Here is a 19,629-nt window from a genome sequence, read left to right as displayed (position 1 = left end):
AGAAGGAGGGGTAGCAGGAACACATGCAGAGGGATTTGAGATGCTTGAAAGCAAAGATGAGGGTGGGGAAAGCAAGCGGGTGCTGGAATTTGAAGTGGAGAGAAATCTGGAGTGAAGGGAGGTGCATAGATTTGGCCAGTTTGCATGTGAAAATGTTTTCAGTTTGTACTTAGAAGGTGAGACCTCTGGGGCAGGGGCTGTCTTTGGTGGGTGTGTGCGCAGCGCCTAACACTGGCTACTGGGGTGCCTAGGCGTGGCACAATTCACATAATAAATAATGTGTGTTAATTAATCCCCATTCAGTAACCAGAGACCAGACCAGCTACAACAACACCCGCCTAACTCCTCCTTGGCCTGCAGATGGTGCTATTTGCACATGGCTCTTTCCAGTGGAAAGCCAGGCTGGGATCAGGGCCTCAAGGGCGGTGTGAGCTCTGACCTGGGAATTACAGCAGCTAGGACTGGTCATCAGAAGAGAATGAAAATAGGATGTTCTTGCAGTGGCCCTGCATTATATAATACTGGGCCTGGTACCCCTCATTATGTGACATTACATATTAGAGAACATGGGCCCTTATTAATATCATAGACATATTGTCTGGCTTTAAGTTTCTGGGTTTTTTTTCCTTCCCCAACTTTGTTTAAGGAGTAAAATGCAGTTGCTCGCCTCGTGTATTAAAAAATCAGTTGTGAGTCTCCCCCACCGCCCCCACAAAAAAAAGCACGAGATCGGCTTACAAGTCACGAGGATTGTAATAACAACAGCTGGAGTGCTGTGATTTGCCTTTTGGTGCTGTAGCCTTTCGCGTTTACATTTTCTGCGTGACCGTGCCGCCTAGAAGCGTTTTTTTTTTTAGTTACAAGCGAGGTTCTCCTCTCAATTATGGGACCCCGGGGAACGGGGGCTTTAAGAAACGCACAGAATCTGGTGAGACTAGCTATAAAATCATGAGAATGGCCACAATATAGTCATTTTCCAGCCCCCCCACCCCATTTAAATTCCTGGGGGAAACACTGGGGGCCGGACTAGTACTGGAGACAGTGATCCGGAGCAGAATCAAACCCAGGTCAAAGGGCAGAGCCAAGCTTGGCTCTGGCTTGACTCTAGGCTCCTGGGTCTTTTGGATAGTGTTTAGTGCCCTGCTGTATTCATTAGCACCCCACCCCCCATTAGGGCTTTAGGTTCAAAGTGATAACCCCCCTTCCAAAGCCAGTGTCTAAGAACCATTTAAATTTCTTATAAAATTAGGCCAAAGCCTGAAATTTACTCCCCTCCTTCCCATTGGTGAAATCTGCCCACAAAGGGTGTCATGAAAACAACAGAATCGGCCGGCCCCACCCCACTCCAGCTTCCTAGGAGCTCATCCCAGGAGCAGACGCACCAATGCAAACCTATAACTAGTTGACCGCTGGGTGTGTGGGGGGGTGTACACCCCCCAGGGTGGGGGTAGGGAAATCCGCTCTCCGAGGTACCAGACACGCGGTCACCCCGTGGTCAAATGGGGAACTGAGGCAGACGGGGCGAGTGACTCCCTCCGGCCAGCCACGCGGGAAGCATGGGGCAGCGCAGAGCTGTGACCAGGGCCCCTGGCCCCACAGGGGCCCCCCTGAGAATATACCATTCTATAGTATTGCAACTTTTTTTATGGAAGGAGCCCCCGAAATTGCTTTGCCCCTGAACCCTCCGGGCGGCCCTGGCTGTGACCCCGGCTCTTCTGGGGGCCAAACACGGGCCCCTCCCCTGGTCTGTGGGACCGTCCCCCAAGTCTGCCCCTGCGGGGGCGGAGCTGCGAGCTCGGCCTATCGGGGACAGCTCCCGTCCCAGCCAATGAGCAGCGGCCGTTTCAACCTGCGGCAGCCAATGAGCCCTTCGCACGGCTGGGACTGGACGGCGTCACCCCGCCCCCCGAGAGCGGCGCGGCGCGGGGCCCTTTAAGAGCGGAACGCGGCGCCCCTGCCCGGATACAGTGTAGCCAGCGCCGGGCAGCGCCTTAAAGGGGCCGCCGCAGATTGAGCCGAGGGGCGCCCCCCAGACCTGCCCCAGCCATGCGGGGCGGGGGATGGAGCCGGCGGAGCTCGACGTGCTGGGGCTGCGGGAGCAGCTGTTCCACGAGCGGGTCCGGGAGTGCCTGGTGAGTGGGGGCCGATACCACGGGGATGGGCTCAGGGGAGGCAGGGCCAGCGGCTTGGTCCGCAACTGCTGCTGGCGGAGCACGGGGGGGGGGCGTCAAGCCCCTGGGGTGGGGGGAGCTGGGCAGAGCAGGGGGTGGAGGGTCCGAGGGGCTCTCAGTGGGGTCCCTGCTCCCTTGGTGGAGCCCTGGGGTGGCAGTAATGGGGGTGCTGGCAAGGGCCAGGTGTGGCCCTTTGCCTGGGGCCCTTGAATCCCGCTCAGGGGTTCAGGTGCCTGGCCCAGGTTGTTGTTGGTGGGGCTGGGCCAGTGGTCCGGGCTGGGAAAATGCCTGGTGTCTAGCTCTGAGTTGGAGTAAGAAAAACAAAACTTTTTGCCCCTCTTCAGCCCCCCACCTTCGGTGCCCTGCCGAAAATGTGCTCGCTCAGGAGTTCATAACCGCCTGTGGGTTTGTAACTCGTTTCACCCCGAAGCGGGGTATGAGGTGCCTGCGGGAGCTGCTTCGGCCTTGCTGAAATGCAGCTACTTCTGATGCGTGGCGTGGCAGGACCCCGACAGCTGCACACGCTGCCTGTTGGGAGAGGCCTTGGGTCAAACTGACCAAGCCTCCATGTTTCCACCCCCCTCGCCCCCCCCCCCCCCCCCAAAGAGGGATCCCTAGGAGCAAGGCAGCGGCCGGGTGAGACTCTGGTCTGAGTTACCGTGGTCACTGGGTCTCACCGTGGCCCCCGCCCTGTGCCGTTACCCCTGGCTTTGGAAGTCTTGCTCAGCTGTGACCGTTCTCTCTGCTAGACACCCCTCCCTGTCCATGCGCCCTGCTTATCTCTCTGGGAGGTGTCTGGCGCTGCGGCTGCCTTTAAAGATTGCGCCTGTATTGAGTCTGCAGAGCCATTTCCCCCAGCCCGAGAGGGGCGACCGTGCGGCGGAACAGGGGAGCCACCCGTGGCCGACACCTGTGTCCATGGGGATCAGGCTGCACTGGGGCGCAGATCACAGCACTGCTGCGTCACGACAACATCAGCTGAGGGCTGTGTTTTGACACCTGATGCCCGCCGCGGCTCGGTTTCCCAGCGTCAGCTAGAAAGGGGGATCTAACGAGAAACTTTTTTTGGGACATGCCTCTGCCCAGAGGCAGCTGCCCGGCTCGTCTCTGTGCCACGGTCTTCGGAGGGGATTGGCAGCAGGGCTGTTCCCCTCGCTCTCCGGGCGTCGAACCGGTCCCCGTGTGGCTGGATATTCCTCACCCTTGTCCAAGGGGACGCCAGCCTCTTAGCAGGGTTTTAAGTGTGGTAGTAGCGACCGTGATCTGCTTAGCAGAGAGAGTTTGGGCCTTATGCAGTATGAGTGGATGTCCCAAGGGCATCGCGTCTGCACAGAGACTGCACTTCCATGGGGTATTGTCTTCATCTAGGCAAAAGAATTCTTCCTCCCCGCCCCAGTGCAAACCGTGCAGGGCCACCTGGGAGCCCTTCGCCATGGGACAGTGCGGCAGCACCAGCTTGTATGGCTGGTGCCAAGGTCATCGCTCTCAGCACGATTGTAGCCGGTTAGTTTGGGAATTCGGAGGCTCCTGGCAGGATCCTCGCCTCCCTGGCTGTGGTGGGATCTGGACTGGCCAGCTGCAGTCATGACTAGGAACGTGCCCTCTTGCCAGCAGGGCTCTGGTGTTGGGGGTGGGGGGGGGAAATATGCTAGAACCATTTGACCTCTGTCCTAACCAGCCCCCCCCCCCACTCCAGTGTCCGCTGGGCGGGGGGAGGGGGGGTTCTAGCCCTTTCTCTGCCAGTGTCGGCAGCCCCTTGACTTGAGCTGTGTTTGGGGGGGGGCTTGGTTACAGATGGCAGCCTGCTGGCACTGTTACCCCGTCTTGCAGGGCTCCTGGCATTTGTAACCAGCTCCCCCTGCCCCACATGGTGAATTTTGTGGCTTAGAGGGGGCCTTCCCGAATGGAGGCCCTGGGGTCAGCCGGTCTGAAACAGCCCAGTGCTTGGAGCAAGGCAAACTCTGCTCCCGCCGCGCTAGCTCTCCCAGAGAAACTGGAGTTGATGGCCCAGAGGCAGGCAGCCCGCACACCAGGGCCCGGCTATCCTGCTTGGCAGCCGAGGGGGGAGGGGAGCAGCTGGGTTTGTTTTTCCTGCTGAATTAACATCAGTGAAAGAGTTCAGGGCCGAAGAATTTCCCAGCCTGTCCTGGCGGATCTGTCGGCACGTAGCCATTGCCTGAGCCCCTCCCGTGGGACTGGGAGCTCCACATGGCTGCTGCTCCATGGGGGAGGGGCGCTATTCAGCTGGCTTCCCCCACCCCCCACCCCCAGTCTCCGCATGTTGGTAAAATGTCACTTTATTGAGACTGAAGCACCTCCAGGAGAAGCTGGGTTGGAGTCAGCGTGAGTGCCAAGGGGGACAGGACACCCAACGCTGCAAGGAGTCGAGAACCCAGGAGTCCTGGCTCCCTGACCCCTCCTGTAACGCCCAGGCCATGCTCCCTGTCTGGGGAAGAGAACCCAGGAGTCCTGGCTCCTTGACCCCTCCTGTAACGCCCAGGCCATGCTCCCTGTCTGGGGAAGAGAACCCAGGAGTCCTGGCTCCCCTATCTCTTGCTATCGCCATGAGGTGACGCTGGCTCCTGTCAATTGTGGGTCCCCCAAAGAGGCGCTTTGGTGGCAGGCTGTTGGCGGTGGCGTGGAGGGCACCTCCAGGCGTGGAGTCGTGGGGGCTGGTTGCTTTGGGGGGCCCCACGGGCTTGGGCAGGCCTAGCGGCTAAAGCAGGGCAGTGGCTTCAGAATGGCGGGTTCTGGTTTCCCAGCTCTGCCACTGACTCACCGTGATGCCTTGGCTGAGTCACTCACCTGTGTGCGAAGGGGATGAGGATGCTGCGGGGCGTGGGGGAGGATTCCCGGAGGAAGGAGCACTGCTGGCCTGGGGCCTGTGGCAGGGAGGGGGGGGAAGTCAGAGTCCAGGACCCGCTCAACCCTTGCTGTCCCCCCCCCCGCCTGGCTCTGTTGCTGGGGCAGCAGAAACTCCTTTGCTTGGCACAGGCAGCAGGGAGTAACTTGACCTTCCAGCGCACACGCTGTGCCTTGCATAAGACTTGGCGCCCGGAGCCAGGGGAGCTAACCCTGCTGGGAATGCAGGTGCCATGCACCGAGAGTCTCCGCTTAGCCCTTTCTCCAGGGGCTGTAAGCTGGGGGCTGGGCAGGGCATGCAGCAGAGGGGCTGGGGGACCCCCCAGATCATCCAGCGGCTTTGCACGAGGGTCTGTGCTCACTGGTGGCCCCGGGTGCTCTGCGTGTGCAGTCGCCGTGGTGCGTGGGCGCTGCTGGATGGCAGCCGAGCTCAGGCTACGCACCTCTCCAGCCCTGTCGCCCATCGAGGAGTCCTGCTGGCTCCATCGCCCCGGGGTGCTAAGGCACTTGGGGGATGGGGTCTGGACGGTGCTGAAAGCTCCGGATCCAGTGGGGGGTTTGCAAACTGCTTTGATTTCCCTGCATCCCTGCTGCTCCCGCCACAGAAACCCCGTTAAGTCCTTTCCTGCCCGGCGTCCCTGGGATTCTGAGCTGGAAAAGACTTAGCGGGGTCCCCTCCCCACTCTGCCAGTGGAGGAAGGCCTGGGGCATGCGGGCCGACGTGGGTCCCGGCCCTGGGGCATGCGGGCCGACATGGGTCCCGGCCCTGGGGCTAGGGGCTGACATGGCCGGCGGTGGCGGGAACGGAGCTGTGGGGTCCAGAAGCAGGACTGGCCTTCGGGGCCTGCAGGTCCCTGAGGGGGAATAAAGAGCCGTGCGGAGTATTCACTCCCTGAGGGGCATGCGGGTGTCGGGGAGGGAGGTGCTGCTCAGAACTGAGGTCCCAGCCCTTGGGTGCCTGCGGCCGCATCTGGAAGCAGCAGGCTGCTCCCCCTGTACTCCCCCGGCCGTGCGCGCTCGCTCTCCGGGATTGCAGGATGCCCCGCTGGGGTGCAGGGGACTCGCTGCAGAGCCGGGATTGCCGCTTCCCGTCAAGCAGGGCTGGGGGCCGAGGGATCCTCCCGGGGGCCTGCTGCACTTCGCAGCAGAGGGGAGAGGCTGATCTGGGGCAGAAGGGGGACCCCGGACAGCCCCACAAATGGGCCCGTAGCAGATCCATGGACCCGGAGAGGGGCCAGGCCAGGAAGCTGAGGCCCAGCTGGCCCCTTCCGACCCTCCAGGAGGTCCCCAGCCTGAGTCCCCTGTGCCGGATCCAAATCCCCCTGCCGGCTGGACCCTTGAGCCTTCCTGTCTGTGTCCAGGCCTCTAGCAGCTGCTCTCACCACTGCCCAGACCCGCACTGGAGAGGAGGGAGAGTTCTCGGCTCTCTCATCCCTTCCCTGAAGGCGCTGGCACTGGTGGTCTAACGCTGAAGAGGTTGGTTCTCCGTGCAGCTGTCCAATCCCTGTTGGAATTCTGCTAACTCCTGTGGCAGGGAGTTCCGCAGGCTAGCTAAGTATTGTGTGATTAACAGGCTTCCTTTGCATGTATTGAACTGGCCACCCTTTAATTTCTGAACCCCTGTGTCCGAAGGGCTGGGCCCCCGTCTGCTCCCTGCTAGAAGTGCTGGCTGGCTCCCAGCAGCACGAGAGGTCAGATCGGTCTCCTCCAGTTTCTAGCACTGACCTATTAGGAGGACGTCAGAGCGGGTGTGGCCCCAGAGACTTCAGGCACGTGCAGCCTTCGAGCGGTTAACCCTGGGCCAGTTCTTTGAGAGCCCTAAATTTAAACCACCCAAACCTGAATGACTGCACGGCTGGTGGCTGCTGCGAGCTCCGGGCTGGGACGTCTGACGTGTGCAGCCCCTGATACCAGCTCATTGGCATTACAGCCCCTGCTGCTCTCTGCAAAGGCATTTCCTTTGCCCGGGGGTGCCGAACCAGCCGTGCTGGGACTCGGCCTGGGTTGTCTCCAGCTGCCGGCCTCTTCTGTCATTGGGGTTTCAACCCCTTCGCCCCACGTGCCAGGCTTGGCGGCTCTGGGAGGGGCTGGCCTGCCAGCAGGGCCTGCTGCTTCTGGAGGGGTTCGGGTTGTGCTGATGTCCAAGGAGTCTCCAGGCCTGCTAGGGCACGGTCCAGAGGGCAGTGGGGAATGAGTTTGTGGTGATGCAATGCAACCTTTGCGCCTGGCCTGTCTGACACGGGCTGCGAGTGATCAAAGGTCCTTGTGTTCCTAAAACGTCGCCTGCTCTGCGTGGACCTCGGAGCGCGGCTCGGGGCGGGTGAGCGGTGTTCCCAGGTGCTGCCTGCAGCTCCGCGAGGGACTTTGCCGGCTTCCTTCCAATCACTGCCACGGCTCTAGTGCCGGTGGCAGGTGGGACTGACCGCACCGGGCCCCCGGGGGGTGTGTGGCACATGCTTCCCTGGGCCCCTCTGAATCCCCCAAGAAGGGGTACATTACAGAGCAGGGGCATTCTGTGTGGCCAGACGTCTGTCCTGCTTGGCATGGCCTGGCTTGGACCCGGCAGAGAGGAATGGCAGCAGTGAGCCTGCCCGACTCGTCTCGCGGTTACCAGGCCCCAGTGACACACATTTGGAGCCTAAACACCTTTGTGGGCCTGGGCCAAAATCTCCTCTGTTTGTTCAGAGACTGATTTCTCCAGCTTGCCCTGAGATTTATCCCCCCCACGCCCTGCTCCAATGGCCCCTGCAAAATGCAACCCCCACAACACAATCCCCTCCCTCCCTGCCTCTGTCTTGTCACCCTCTGCGGCGAATACCAGGTTACGGGCTGAGTGCACAGCCAGGGCTCACGGGCCATTCTAGGCCAACGGATGCTGTGGAGCGGCAGGGCCCAGTGTGGGGCAGAGTCTGACTATGGACCTGGGGGCGTCCTGAGCCACTCGGCCAAGGGAGCCCCAGAAACGTGTCCTGGGGGCGTCAAAAGATCCGGGCAAAATGTCTGGAAATTCTGGCGTGTGCATGTGCAGGGCCTCTGGGCTGCCACGCTGGTCGCAGCGGCAGTGCAAAGGGGACGCTGCTGGGGGTGGCTGGCCACTTCATGGGAGGTTCCCTTGTAGGTCCAGGCCTGGACTTCCTAAAAGAGCCCAGGCTGGCAGCTCGGGGTTGGAGGGTGACTTTAAACTGGAGCTGTGTCCCCCCCGCACCTCCCCTTCTGCTCGGGCACCGGTGGGACAGCAGCTGCAGGGGCTACCCGCAAGGGCCTCCGGTCTGCAGCGTGTCCCATTTCCAGCTGGGATGGAGTCAGGCAGAAATCAGTAGCGAAGCCCTGTCCCCGCCCCCAGTGCAACGCGGGGTACTGTGTGGTGGGCAGGCCGGGGGCTGCTGTCCTGCGAGACACCCAGCGCGAGCGGCTCCTGGCGGCGACACCACAGCTCTGCGCTGGGATCCGGCCCGGGGTGTCGACGCTTTCCCTGCAGCTGCTCTTCAGGGCTTGGATAGTAGCAAATGTGGGGGTGGATTGAGGGGGGGAATGGGAGGCGTGGGGGGGATCCCGCTGCCTGGGCCACCTCTGACCCATGTGTCCCTCCCTCCCTCTCCGCAGATCTGCACGCTGCTCTTCGCCAGCCTCTACATCCTGTGCCACTTCATCATAACCCGCTTCAAGAAGCATGCGGACTTCAGCACAGGTAACTGGCCGGGCCCCCGCTCCTGGCTTCGGCTGCCCCTTCCTGCACGGGGCAGTGCCCGGCTCCGAGCCACGGCTCCATCCCCGGGAGTGGCAGACCCATGCGCCCTGGCCGCCCTGCACGTGGTGTGGGAGGGACAGCGTTTGTTGAATTCCAACTCCTAGGCCCCCAGCAGCCCCCCCGCAACCTCCCCCCTCCCCGCGCTGCTTGAGCCAGGGCCCGAACCTCCTGCACCAGCTTTGCTGTGTTTGGTGCATCCCCTGGGGAGACCCCGTCCCGCTGGGGAGGGCCCCTCTTGGTTTGTTTACATCGCTGCTGTGTTGTGGTTGCCATGGACAACACACCCCCCCCCCGCCCCCCGGGAGCTGGGCTCAGAGACCAGCATCTCCTGAGTGTTGCCCGGGTGCTGTCGCTAAGCGCGGTGTCGTCACCATGGTGTTTCCCTCCCTGGGCTGTGCAGCGAGCCCAGAGCCGGATGTCAGGAGGCCGGGGGGAGGAGCAGGGAGATGGGGCCGAAACACCAGCCCCCCCCCCGGCAGAGCCCGTGGCAGGAGAGCTGCCTAGTGGCCTCTCCGCCTGACCCAGCACCGTCCTTGTCCTCCCTGAGGAGTTGTCTTACCAAAGGCCGAACCCGTCCCATCCCCGGGGGTCCCCCCACCGTGCTGGGGGCTGCATGAGATGGAGCCAGGCTGCCCGGCATCCTGTGAGCTGGGGCGGGCAGGAGCCGAGGGGGCGTCTGGGCACAGAATGGGGGGAGGGGGCTGCAGGCTCTGGCGAGAGCTGGGAAGAAGACCCTCTGCCCCCCGCCAGCCCTGCATCTCTGAGCAGAAGCTGCGCTCCATGGGGAGCAGCCCAGCACCGAGGATCAGCGTGGGGCTTGTGGGCGACAGGCTGGCGTATTCTGTGCCGTGGGGGCATGGGTATCCTTGGCTGTGCATTGGGGGGGTGTAGCGTGTTCCCTGCCAATGGGACCCCCCTCACACATGACTCCCCTGGGGGGTCTGCAGACCCCTGGATCTGGCCTGACGCGCTGCGTTTCCCGGGCACAAACCCCCGTGTGGTCAGGGACTCGTGTGCTGAGGCCGGGTATTGGCTTCCGCCGTGCCTGGCAAGGGTCCCTGGGCTGCTCCCTGCTGGCTTGGGAGGGGGCCGGCGTCTCCCAGTGCCGTGTGCACCCCGGCTCTCGCCAGGGCCTGCTGGCAGGGCTATAAATAAATAAGAATTGGCCCATACGTTCCCCCCCCCCTCTGCCCGCCCCGCACATGTTGACCCCGGCACCTCTGGTCACCTGCTGTCTTGCCCTTCCCCCCCACGACACTCCTTTGTCCCCACAAGCCAGGGTGTGTGGCTCTGAAACACACACACACACACACACACACACACACACACCGATGAGGCGAGTCCTGTCATCCCCCCGCCCCATCTGTATCTTTCCAGATGGTGCATTTCCCAGTCGAGTGAAAGCTCCACTGTCTGTCGTGTCTGGCCTTGGGCTGGGGCTGGGGGTGGAGCGGGGTGCCCCCTAGGGTGGGGGTCTGTACCCTGGCAGCAACCCTGCTGGCGGAGTTCCAGGCCCTGACCCCTCAGCTCCCGAGCCGGACGGGGCGGCTTGTCTCGCCTCCCGCTCCGTTCTCCAGTCAGGTCCTGAGCAGGTAACTCTGCAGCCTGGGCGAGCGGTGCGGCAGGGGGCCAGCGTGGAAACACGCGGTGGAGATTCAGTCAGGAGAGCACTTCCCTCTGAGCCGAAGCCGGTCTCTGGGGGAGGGCGTGAAACCGAGCTCCTGGCCTGGTGGTGGAGATCCCGGGACCCTTTTCGTGAGAGTCGGGGTCTTGTGTCCGACACGCTGGCCAAATTCCATGTGAATCCTGCTGCGCCCATGTCAGTGGGCTGCGGGATGGGCAGTGATGCTGTGGGCTGTTAATCAGTGGCCGGGCCCCACCCCAGAGGTGGCTGCTTTTCAGGCTGGGGGAAGCAATCCCTTACCTGCTGTGCGCAGAGGATGAGGCTTAACTGGTGTCTGTAAAGGGCTTTGGCTGAGAGAGGAGGGGGTATTGCTGGGGGTGGGGGGTTGACAATGCCTGTGTGCCCTGCTCCCCTTCCCTGCCGTGCTGCCCCCCCCCCCCCCCCGGCTTGCTGGCTCTTTTCCATGGGAGTTGCTACCCCTGAGGAAACTCTGCCCTGACTAGCTTTCCTGATGGGACCATTCCACCCTCCGCCAGGGTCTCTGGGTGCCCTGTGGGGCTGGTTTGCCTTGGGGACCGCCAGTGTGGGTGTGCTGCTGCAGGGCAGGGGGTGACAGCCCCGGTGCGCTGCCCCTGCTTTGGGGGTGCTTGGGGCAAGGTCTGTCTGGGCAGACAAGCCCTTGGAAACATAGCCTCCCTGTTCCCCTGCCCTGCGCTCTTGCTGAGCCGCTTTCCTGCAGTTCTTTGGGCAGCATTTCCATAGTTTTTACTGCTGCCCTGCAGCGGCCCTGGTGCCGACCCCTGTGCTGTGCCGGCGCTGAAATGCCCGGATGGGTTCCGGGGTGCAAGGAACGGCTGCTGCAGCCGGGGTTGGGGGGCTTGGTGAGCGTCGGGGGATGGGAACTGGGCTGTGAGCATTCGGGATGGCACGGAGCTGGGCGGGGCTGGCCAGGGAGCAGGAGGAGAGGAGATGTGACCTGAATACGGATGGGAGCTGCTGCCGGCTTGGTGGGAGTGAAGGCGGAGCGGAGATGGGGGAGGGGGGCTGCTGAACCCTTTGTTAGGAGGTGCTATCTTGTTATAGCCCCCCTGCTCCCCCCAGCCCCTTCCCCTTTTCCCATCACTCAGCCCCCAGCAGCCTTGGGGTTGGTTGGTGTAGTGAAATGCAAGCCCAGGATGATTCCTGGGGGTCGGGGTGGGGGCTGGGCTGAGCTGGCCCCCTGGCCTGGCTCGGCTGGGCCTGGCCTATGTTGCTGCCCAGGAGATCTGTGCACAGGCCCAGGGGGTGTCAGGCAGCCAGGTACAGCCCCCAGGAGCCTGCCTTGGGGAGACACCAGTGGGCACCTGGGCTGGTCTGAGTCACCGTTGCCCCCGTCTCTTTGCTGCACGTGGGTGGCAATGGAGGTGCCCACGTTCCTGTCCCTGCCGGTTCGGGGTGCCAATCGCTGCTTGATGGGTCGGCTCCTTTACTAAGAAAATGGCAAATAATCCCAGTCCACCAGATTTACCGAGCGTGGGCCAGATCAGTGAGCACAAATACAGAGAGAGGGGCTAAATCTTCCCCAAGCCAGGGCTACGGACAGCATTGGGACGCTGCTGAGGTGTGTCTGTCTGTCTACACACACCTCTTAGCCTGTTACCGTGGGCACAAAGTCCCCCAAATGACTTGGTCCTAGTACTTCAGTTCCTGGGCATTCTGCCCTTGCTGTCCCGGGCTGTTGGAAATCCGCGCTGTTTTTCGCAACAATTCTGTCTGTTTTTATTATTGTCTCAAACCTCAGCACAGTTCTCTGCGTGCCCCCAGAACAAAAGCGTCCGCGTGGTTTTTAATGTGGCTCGGTACAGAGATGCTGGGGACAAGGGCTCGCTTTAGCAGAAGTCTGGATTCTCTTAACACCTAATATTGGCTGAATAATTCTGGTCCCAGCGCTCTCCGGCCCCGTCCCTGCGCCAGGACATCCGGCTGCAGGGCAGCGAGGGAGGGGTCTGTCTGGGACAAGCTGCGAGCCGGGGTATTCCGGCAGCTCCTGGGAACCCCGCTGCGACCCGGTGCAGAGAGACCCTGCCCCCGAGCAGTGCCCATTTCCCGTAGGTGAGGCAGACAGAGGCCCCTTCTCCCCATCTTAGCGCTGGGGGAAGAGGGGCTTCGCCCTGGCCCTCGCCGGCATCGCTAGCAGAGCCACGAAACCACCCGCCCCACAAAACCGAGTTGCGGCTCTTGGCCGACTCTGCCCCGTGAGGTGTAGCGAGCGTGAGGGTCTCGGCCGAGCTGACTGGATTTCTCCCCCTCTCTCTGCAGTTGAGGATGACGAGGATGCTGCCGTCGACAGAATTGCGTAAGTTCCTGGCTGTCCTTCGCCCCTTCCTGTATTGACGCACTTCCCACCCAGCATGCTGGGACAGAGATCACAGCCTGAGCAGGGGGTGGGGCTCAGGACTCCTGGGTTCTAGCCCCAGCTCGGGGGGAGGGGAGGGCCAGCGGCTAACGCGTCTCTCCCTGAGGCACGGGCTGGTTTGAGTCTCACTGGGCTGCTCTGCGCGCTGAGACTTGGCAGAACTCGCGTCACCGGCTGCCTCGGGGCGAGGGGCGGCCGGCACTCGCCCCGGGGTGCTGCCTGCTCACGTTCCAGCCATGGCAGGGGCTGCCACCTCTCCCGCAGCCCGGTCCCCTCGCTGGCTCTGGCCTGCGCCCTGGGGGCCATTCGGGGGGCTGGCTGGGGTAGGGGCGGAGGAGCCGCGTGGGGCAGGGCAAGGCTCATGCACGTCCACCCCCCCAGGCTGTCGATGTGCACCTTCACGCTGGCCGTCTCGCTGGGCGCCGTCCTGCTACTGCCCTTCTCCATCCTCACCAACGAGGTGCTGCTGCTCTTCCCGCACAACTACTACATCCAGTGGCTGAACGGCTCCCTGATCCACGGTGAGCACCTGCCCCGCTGCCCGGGCGGCTCTGCCCCGGAGCCCACGCTAGCCTGGGGCTGGTCCTGGGGGGCTGCGCTAACCTGCCCGTCTCTCTCCAGGCCTCTGGAATCTGGTCTTCCTCTTCTCCAACCTCTCCCTGGTCTTCCTCATGCCCTTCGCGTATTTCTTCACCGAGGCCGAGGGCTTCGCGGGATCCAAGAAGGTACCAGCTGCCCGGTCCGTCTCCTCCCCTCCCTCCCCCTGTGCCGCCCGCGCCGGGTTAAACTCTCCCCCTCCCCTCGCAGGGCATCCTGGCCCGAGTCTACGAGACCTTCGTGGTGCTGCTGCTGCTGACCCTGCTGGTGCTGGGGATGGTCTGGGTGGCGTCGGCCATTGTGGACGAGGACGCGGGCAGCCGGGAATCCCTCTATGGCGAGTGACCGGGGCAGTGATGGTGGGAGGGGGTGTTGCGTGCTCTCAGACCGAGGACTCCTGGGTTCTTTTCCCAGCTCTGGGAACAGGGAGTATGTTCCAGGGGCTGGGCCCGGACTCCTGGGTTGAATTTTTCATCTCTGCCAGTGGCTTTTTATGAGAGGGGCAAAACTCTGCCCTGCCCCATGCCTCAGTTTCCCTATCTGCATAGTGGGGTGATTGGTACCCCCCCCTTGCTGTGATGCCCTTGGGTCAAAGGATGACACGCCCGATCAGAGGTGCTAGTTAATGTCCTCCCCACCCCCCCCACTCTGCTCCGCTGGGAGTGCCCATCTCCTGCTGAGTGCCAAGGAATCCCACCCCCTGCACCGAGGGTCTCCCAGGCCCCCGGCTTACCCCAGCCTGGGTGTGTAACGTTAACCCTCCCCTCTCCACAGACCTGTGGGAATACTACCTCCCCTACCTCTACTCCTGCATCTCGCTCTTCGGGGTGCTGCTGCTGTTGTGTAAGTGATGTTTGATTGCTTTGGGGGCAGAGGGGGGATCTGTGGGGTCCCAACTGAGTTACCAGCCCTCCCTCCCCCCCCCCAAGCTGGCCATATGGTTGGGGTGCCAGGCTGGGATCCCGGAGACCTGGCTTCTGTTCCTGTCTGACACAGACTGCCCGGGTGACCTGGGGGGGTGTCGCCTAGTTCGACTGGGAGCTTTCTGGGACGGGGTCTGTCCCCTCCCCCGAACAAAGGCCCGTGTAGCCAGACTCTGCCTCCAGCCCTGATCCCTGCATCTCCTCCTCGGTCTCCTGGGCGTTTTCCAGGAGCTTCCGAGCTGGCTGTGGTCCGGAAAAGTCCTGCTGCAAACACAGAGGCCGGAATTCCCCACCCCCACCCCCCCGACCTGGATAACCTCTTGGTGGATTTTCCTGACCAGTCCCTTTCGGGTGGTGCCGGGGTCTCCGTGGCGGCCAGGCTGAGGCCAGGCCAGGTACCACAGGGTGGAGCATGCACGCTAGCCAGGCTGGCGCCTGGAGGGGGCAGTGCCCCTCCCGGACACCTGCCACGCCTCATGGCCGTGGAACAGCGGCTGTGCTCATCAGAGGGGTCTCCCGCTGCTCTCCGAGCCCGATCCGGGTTAGGGAAGGAACTTGTGGGGGGAAGGGGGGTGATTTCAGGGCAGGGGCCTGTTGTCCCAGCCCAGAGCTGCCTTTCCAGCTCTGGATGCCGAGACCACGCAGATCCCAGGCTCGAACCCACCCTGCTGGCATAAACAGACCGGGCCCGGTCCCTTGGGTTCCTTTTGCCAATAGAACGGCGCCCCCTGCTGGTGGAAGGGGGTGGGGGTGCCAGTGCCTGTTCTCACCCTGCTCCTTTTGCTCTGTGCCCCCCGCAGTGTGCACGCCCGTCGGCCTCTCCCGCATGTTCACCGTCACCGGGAAGCTGCTGGTCAAGCCCCGGGTAAGGCTCCCTGTTCCTGCCCTCGCCCCATCTCCTGCGCCCCCACCGCTGTGGGGGACCCCCTTGTTTGCTTGGGGCCAAGCCCCCACTGGGTGCCGGCTGGGGGGGCAGCCGTTCCAGCCTCTCCCTGCGCTGTGGGGGACCCGTGGGTCGAGCCCTCAATGCGGGAGGGACGGGGTGTTGCTCCCCCAGCTGCGTGGTGGCTAACGGGCTCCGTGCTCTCTCTGCCCCCCCCAGTTGCTGGAGGATCTGGACGAGCAGCTGAACTGCACAAGGTTCGAGGAAGCCGCTCTCTCCCGCAAGATCTCTGCCAGTGAGTGTCCCCCATCCCCCGCCCCCGGGCTTGCTCCAACCGGCCCCTTCCCGGGGGGGGCTCAGCCCCCAGCTCATCCCTCGGGACTCTCTCCTTCTGCAGGTCCCACCTCCTGCTGGCTTAGCGTGAATGCGGCTCTGCTCCGGGAGCAGTTCCTGGCCATCCGGAGCCGGAGACTGGCACTGGGTAAGGAGCGGGGGTGGGGAGGGAGCGGAGCCGGACTCCTGGGTTCTCTCCCTGCTTGCTGGGCGGTGAGATCAGTTGGATGCTCTGATCTGGGGGGGGTGGAGCCGCGACCATTGCTCACCTGGGGGTGTCCTGTGCTTCCCGGCAGAGCTACGGCGTGGTGCCTCGCCCTGGCAGCGGAACCTGGGCTACCCCCTGGCCATGCTGTGCCTCCTGGCGCTGACGGTAGGTGCTGGGGGGAAGGGGTGCCTGATGTCTGTGCCTCAGTTTCCCTGCTTGTTAGGGGTGGTGTGTGATTCTCTGTGGAGCTCCCTGGGGAAGGAGCCTCCCCCTCCCCCCCCCCCCCCCCCGAGGGTGCCGGGAGGAGGCCGCACTGACCTCCCGTCTGTCCTTCCCAGGGCATCGCCGTGCTCGTGGTCTGTTTCCATACGCTGGAGCTGCTCCTGGATGATGCTGCCATGCCGCGGGGGATCCAGGTACCGGGGGAGGGGGTCTGAGCGGAGTTTAACCCTTCCCTCTCTGCCCTGGGCCCAGGCATGAAACAAGTTTGCTGGGTTTTAGCCCAGCTCCCAATAGATGCACCATCAGCAACAGGGAGACCCAGCTATCTAGCCCCATAGCAAGGCCCCTCCAGGTCGGGGGCGGGAGGTTCACCCTGCCCTGCATGGATCCATGGGGGGGAGGGGGGAGTGCTCACCAGGTGACCGCGTGAAGGGGCTCCGGGACGTCCTGTGACACCTGCCCAGAGCTGGCTGATTGGTTCCTGCCCCAATCTGCCCCCCGCCCCAACCCCTTTCTCTGCTCTCTCCCCCTGCAGGACGCGCCCCTGGGGCAGGCCTCCTTCTCCATCTTTGGGTCCTTCGGTGCCGCCCTGCAGGTGGTTCTCATCTTGTATCCTTGGGGTGCGCAACCCCAGCCCCTCTGTCTGATCCCTGCAGGGGGGCTGCTCTGTCTGGGGCTGGAGCAGGGCCTGGGTTTGATTGAAGTATCAGCAAGCCCAGTGCCCCCCTTCCCTGCCCCTCTGGGTGCTGTGCCCACAGCCCAGCCCCTGCATCAGCTCCCTGGGCCCAACAGATCTCCCCTTCCCACTCCGTTATTCCTCCTTAACCCCTGGACTCAGCTATCTAATGGTCTCCTCCGTCGTGGGCTTCTACAGCTCCCCCATGTTCACCAGGCTGCTCCCTGCGAGGCAGGATACCCCCATGACCAAGGTAAGTGGTACCTGCCCCTCCGCCACTGGGTGCCCCCTGCCCCAGTGCAGGGCCGCTTCCTACCCACAGGCAGCCACTAGGGACCAGGGTGCTGTGGGCCCAGGACGCCTGGGTTCTCTTCCCGACCCTGCTGCTGGGGGCGGCTGCACTGCATCATCTCGCCACACGAGGGCACCATGCACCCGGCACCAGGCTGGATGGGGAGAAGCCCAGTTGTGAGCTGCCCCCTGTCAGATGCCCCCCAGCTCGACGTGGCTGCTCAGCGGGAGCCCCCCACGCGCCCCAGGGCCAGAGTCCAACTGGGGATCTTGGTTCCCTAATTCTAGGGGTGGGGCCGCAGGTGTCTGGTGGCTCGCTGGGTGGCGGATACAGAGTTGCTGTGGTGATTGGGGGGGCGGGAGGGGTCCTGTGCCCATACTGGGGTGCAGCACCCGTGGGGGCAGGGGGAGTCCGGCTCCCAGGTTCAAGGCCTGTCTCTCCCCCACCCAGATCATTGGGAACTGCGTCTCCTTGCTGGTGCTTAGCTCCGCGCTGCCTGTCTTCTCCAGGACACTGGGTGAGTCTCACGCGCCCCTGGGGTGGGACTGAGTGGCTCCCGATATGCACACGCCCCCCCTGCACTGGGGATTGGAGCTCTGGAGCAGCTGCTGTGGGGCTGTAGGTCAGGATTGAGGGGCAGAGGCAGAGCTGGAATAACAAGGGCCTGTGGGTCAGGAAGGGGGGGAGGGCTGGGGCTGCAGGGGGAGGTGCAGTGGGGCCCAGCCCCTCTCTGAGGGGAGCGCTCAGCCTCTCTCTCGTGCAGGAATCACGCGGTTTGACCTCCTGGGCGACTTCGGCAGATTTAACTGGCTGGGGAATTTCTACATCGTTTTCCTCTACAACATGCTCTTCGCCACCCTCACCACCCTGTGCCTGGTGAAGAAGTTTACGTGGGCCGTGCGGGCCGAGCTCATCCGAGCCTTTGGTGAGTCCTGGGCCTCCCACCTGCACCTGTGGGGGAGCCGGTCCCTGGGCTGGGGAGTCTGGGCTGTCAGTGTCCCTGGGGGAGGCGATTGGCCGGTGAGCCGGGGCGGTGGGTGAATGGGCTCCTGGCCCCAGCTGCCTGCTGGGTGATGGGCAGGGAGGGGAAATGTCAGCATAGCCCCTAATCAGTGTCTTCCCCCCCAGGTTTGCACAAGCTGCCCCTGCCCGTGACCCGCACCCGCCAGCCCAGCAAACTCTGCTAGGACGAGTGTGGCGCCAGCCAACGGCTGGGACTTGGGGGATACGCCCCCATGGGGCGGGGGGGGCAGCCCCACTCCAACTCGATGGATTTATGTGGGTCTCCTGCATTCTGAGCCGAAGGACCATGGACCCTGCGGAAGGGGCGGGGCCTGTCTGACTCCGCCCTCGTCTGCTTCTGACCAATGGTGTGCTGGCGAAGGGGCCAGTAGCCTCCTGGGGTGCTGATGCTGCATTGGGATGTGGGGCATCGAGGGGGCCCCGTCCCGGGTGGGGGAGATAGGAGAATTCATGACCGTTGCTGAGCATTGCCCCCCACCCCCACCGCTGGAGCCTCCTGGAGGGTGGGAGGGAATGGCAGCTCCAGGTACCATGCAGGAAGATGTATGGGATTATAATAGGAGCTGATGGCCAGCACGGAGTGCTGTGGGGAGGGGGCAGGGCCTTGGCTGTGGGGGGGGGGCTCCTGGCTAGTCCAGCCCCAGGCTCTCCCCGCAGGGGGCGCTGTGGGGAGCGGGGGTTTAGCAGGTGCCGAAGTTGCCTCACTGGACTTGTTGCTAAACTCCTCCGCTGGCCCTGAACCCCCGGGCCCCTGCGCGGCCCCGGGCCCCTGCGCGGCCCCGGGCAGACCCCCGGAGCCCCGGTTACATACCTCACTCACCTGCACTAGGCAGCCTTCGTCTGCTTCACTGGCTGCGTCTTCTGTCGGGGCCTTTGTGTTTTTTTATTTTATTTATTTCTTTTGAACAGCTGCTGCCTTGATGTTTTATGGGTGAAATTACCCCCCCCTCCTGCCCCCCCCCCCCCGGGTAAGGCACTCCCCTCGCCCACTGAGCTCAGCCCCTCCCTGCTCGGTCTGTCTGGCCCCCTCCGCCCCAGGCTGCTCCTGTCTCTCTGACACTCAGTAACTTAATGTGGGGCTCTGGGGTGGGGGGCTCATCATTCAAACACCTGGGGTTTCTTTCTCACCCTGGGCTGGAGGGGGAGGGGAAGGAGGTCTGGCTACAGACACCCCTGATCCAGCAGGGGCCAGGCTGGTGCCTGATCCTTCCTCGGAGTAGGGGGGGTTTACAAGCCCTGTGGGGGAGGCTATAACTGTCAATCCCCCCCCCCATGGCATTAGAAGGGGGGGGCAGAGCTGGAAAGGGTGTGGGCCAGGGTCACCAGTCCTTCCTGCAGGGCTGAATTCAGCTCTGCTGTGTCCCTTCTCCCCAGCCCCAGAGCGTAGGAGCCCAGGGCCAGCTTGGCTTTGTCTGACGAGTGGGTCAGGTCTCTGCTCCGGCAGGTGCTAGTGACAATGCAGAGCCGCTGTCACCTGCTGTGTGTGTGTGTGTTTTTATTATTATTTAAATAATAAAAAGTGTCTTTTAATAGATGGTGGGAGGCCAGCGGCCTGCGAGCCACCGGCTCGGTCTGTTGCAATTCTTGGCGGGAAATGTGGTTCCCAGGTCCTGGAGCACTGCGTGTCCGTACACACGCACCCTGCAGCGCTCTGCCCTGCACCTGAACACCC

General features: G+C 63.2%; 1 protein-coding gene across 2 annotated transcripts; it reads left to right on the top strand.

Moving 5' to 3' along the window:
- The first annotated feature begins 1,928 nt into the window (after window positions 1-1,928).
- LMBR1L (limb development membrane protein 1 like) lies at window positions 1,929-18,304 on the top strand. Of its 2 annotated transcripts, XM_024110422.3 has the most exons (17): window positions 1,930-2,132; window positions 8,637-8,721; window positions 12,704-12,740; window positions 13,182-13,321; window positions 13,422-13,525; window positions 13,608-13,734; window positions 14,172-14,240; window positions 15,121-15,185; window positions 15,423-15,498; window positions 15,601-15,684; window positions 15,833-15,909; window positions 16,083-16,160; window positions 16,502-16,575; window positions 16,805-16,895; window positions 17,385-17,451; window positions 17,698-17,859; window positions 18,063-18,304. In XM_024110422.3, the coding sequence occupies exons 1-17, from the start codon at window positions 2,061-2,063 to the stop codon at window positions 18,119-18,121; spliced, it is 1,467 nt and encodes a 488-aa protein (XP_023966190.2). In that variant the 5' UTR covers window positions 1,930-2,060; the 3' UTR covers window positions 18,122-18,304. The 2 variants fall into 2 exon arrangements, with proteins under 2 accessions (XP_023966191.2, XP_023966190.2); XM_024110423.3 differs by lacking the exon at window positions 14,172-14,240 and having other exon boundaries at window positions 1,929-2,132; window positions 18,063-18,272.
- The last annotated feature ends 1,325 nt before the right edge of the window (window positions 18,305-19,629 follow it).

Source organism: Chrysemys picta, chromosome 22 (assembly GCF_011386835.1).
Source record: "Chrysemys picta bellii isolate R12L10 chromosome 22, ASM1138683v2, whole genome shotgun sequence".
Taxonomy (NCBI): domain Eukaryota; kingdom Metazoa; phylum Chordata; order Testudines; family Emydidae; genus Chrysemys; species Chrysemys picta.
This window is presented reverse-complemented; position numbering and strand designations above follow the sequence as displayed.

What these genes read in the sequence shown, in the direction of transcription:
- LMBR1L (XM_024110422.3), top strand. Translation starts at nt 2,061, where the DNA reads ATGGAGCCGGCGGAGCTCGACGTGCTGGGGCTGCGGGAGCAGCTGTTC. An exon ending in GAACGGCTCCCTGATCCACG is followed by an intron (nt 13,322 to 13,421) that starts GTGAGCACCTGC and finishes GTCTCTCTCCAG; the next exon opens with GCCTCTGGAATCTGGTCTTC. An exon ending in CCATGCCGCGGGGGATCCAG is followed by an intron (nt 16,161 to 16,501) that starts GTACCGGGGGAG and finishes CTCCCCCTGCAG; the next exon opens with GACGCGCCCCTGGGGCAGGC.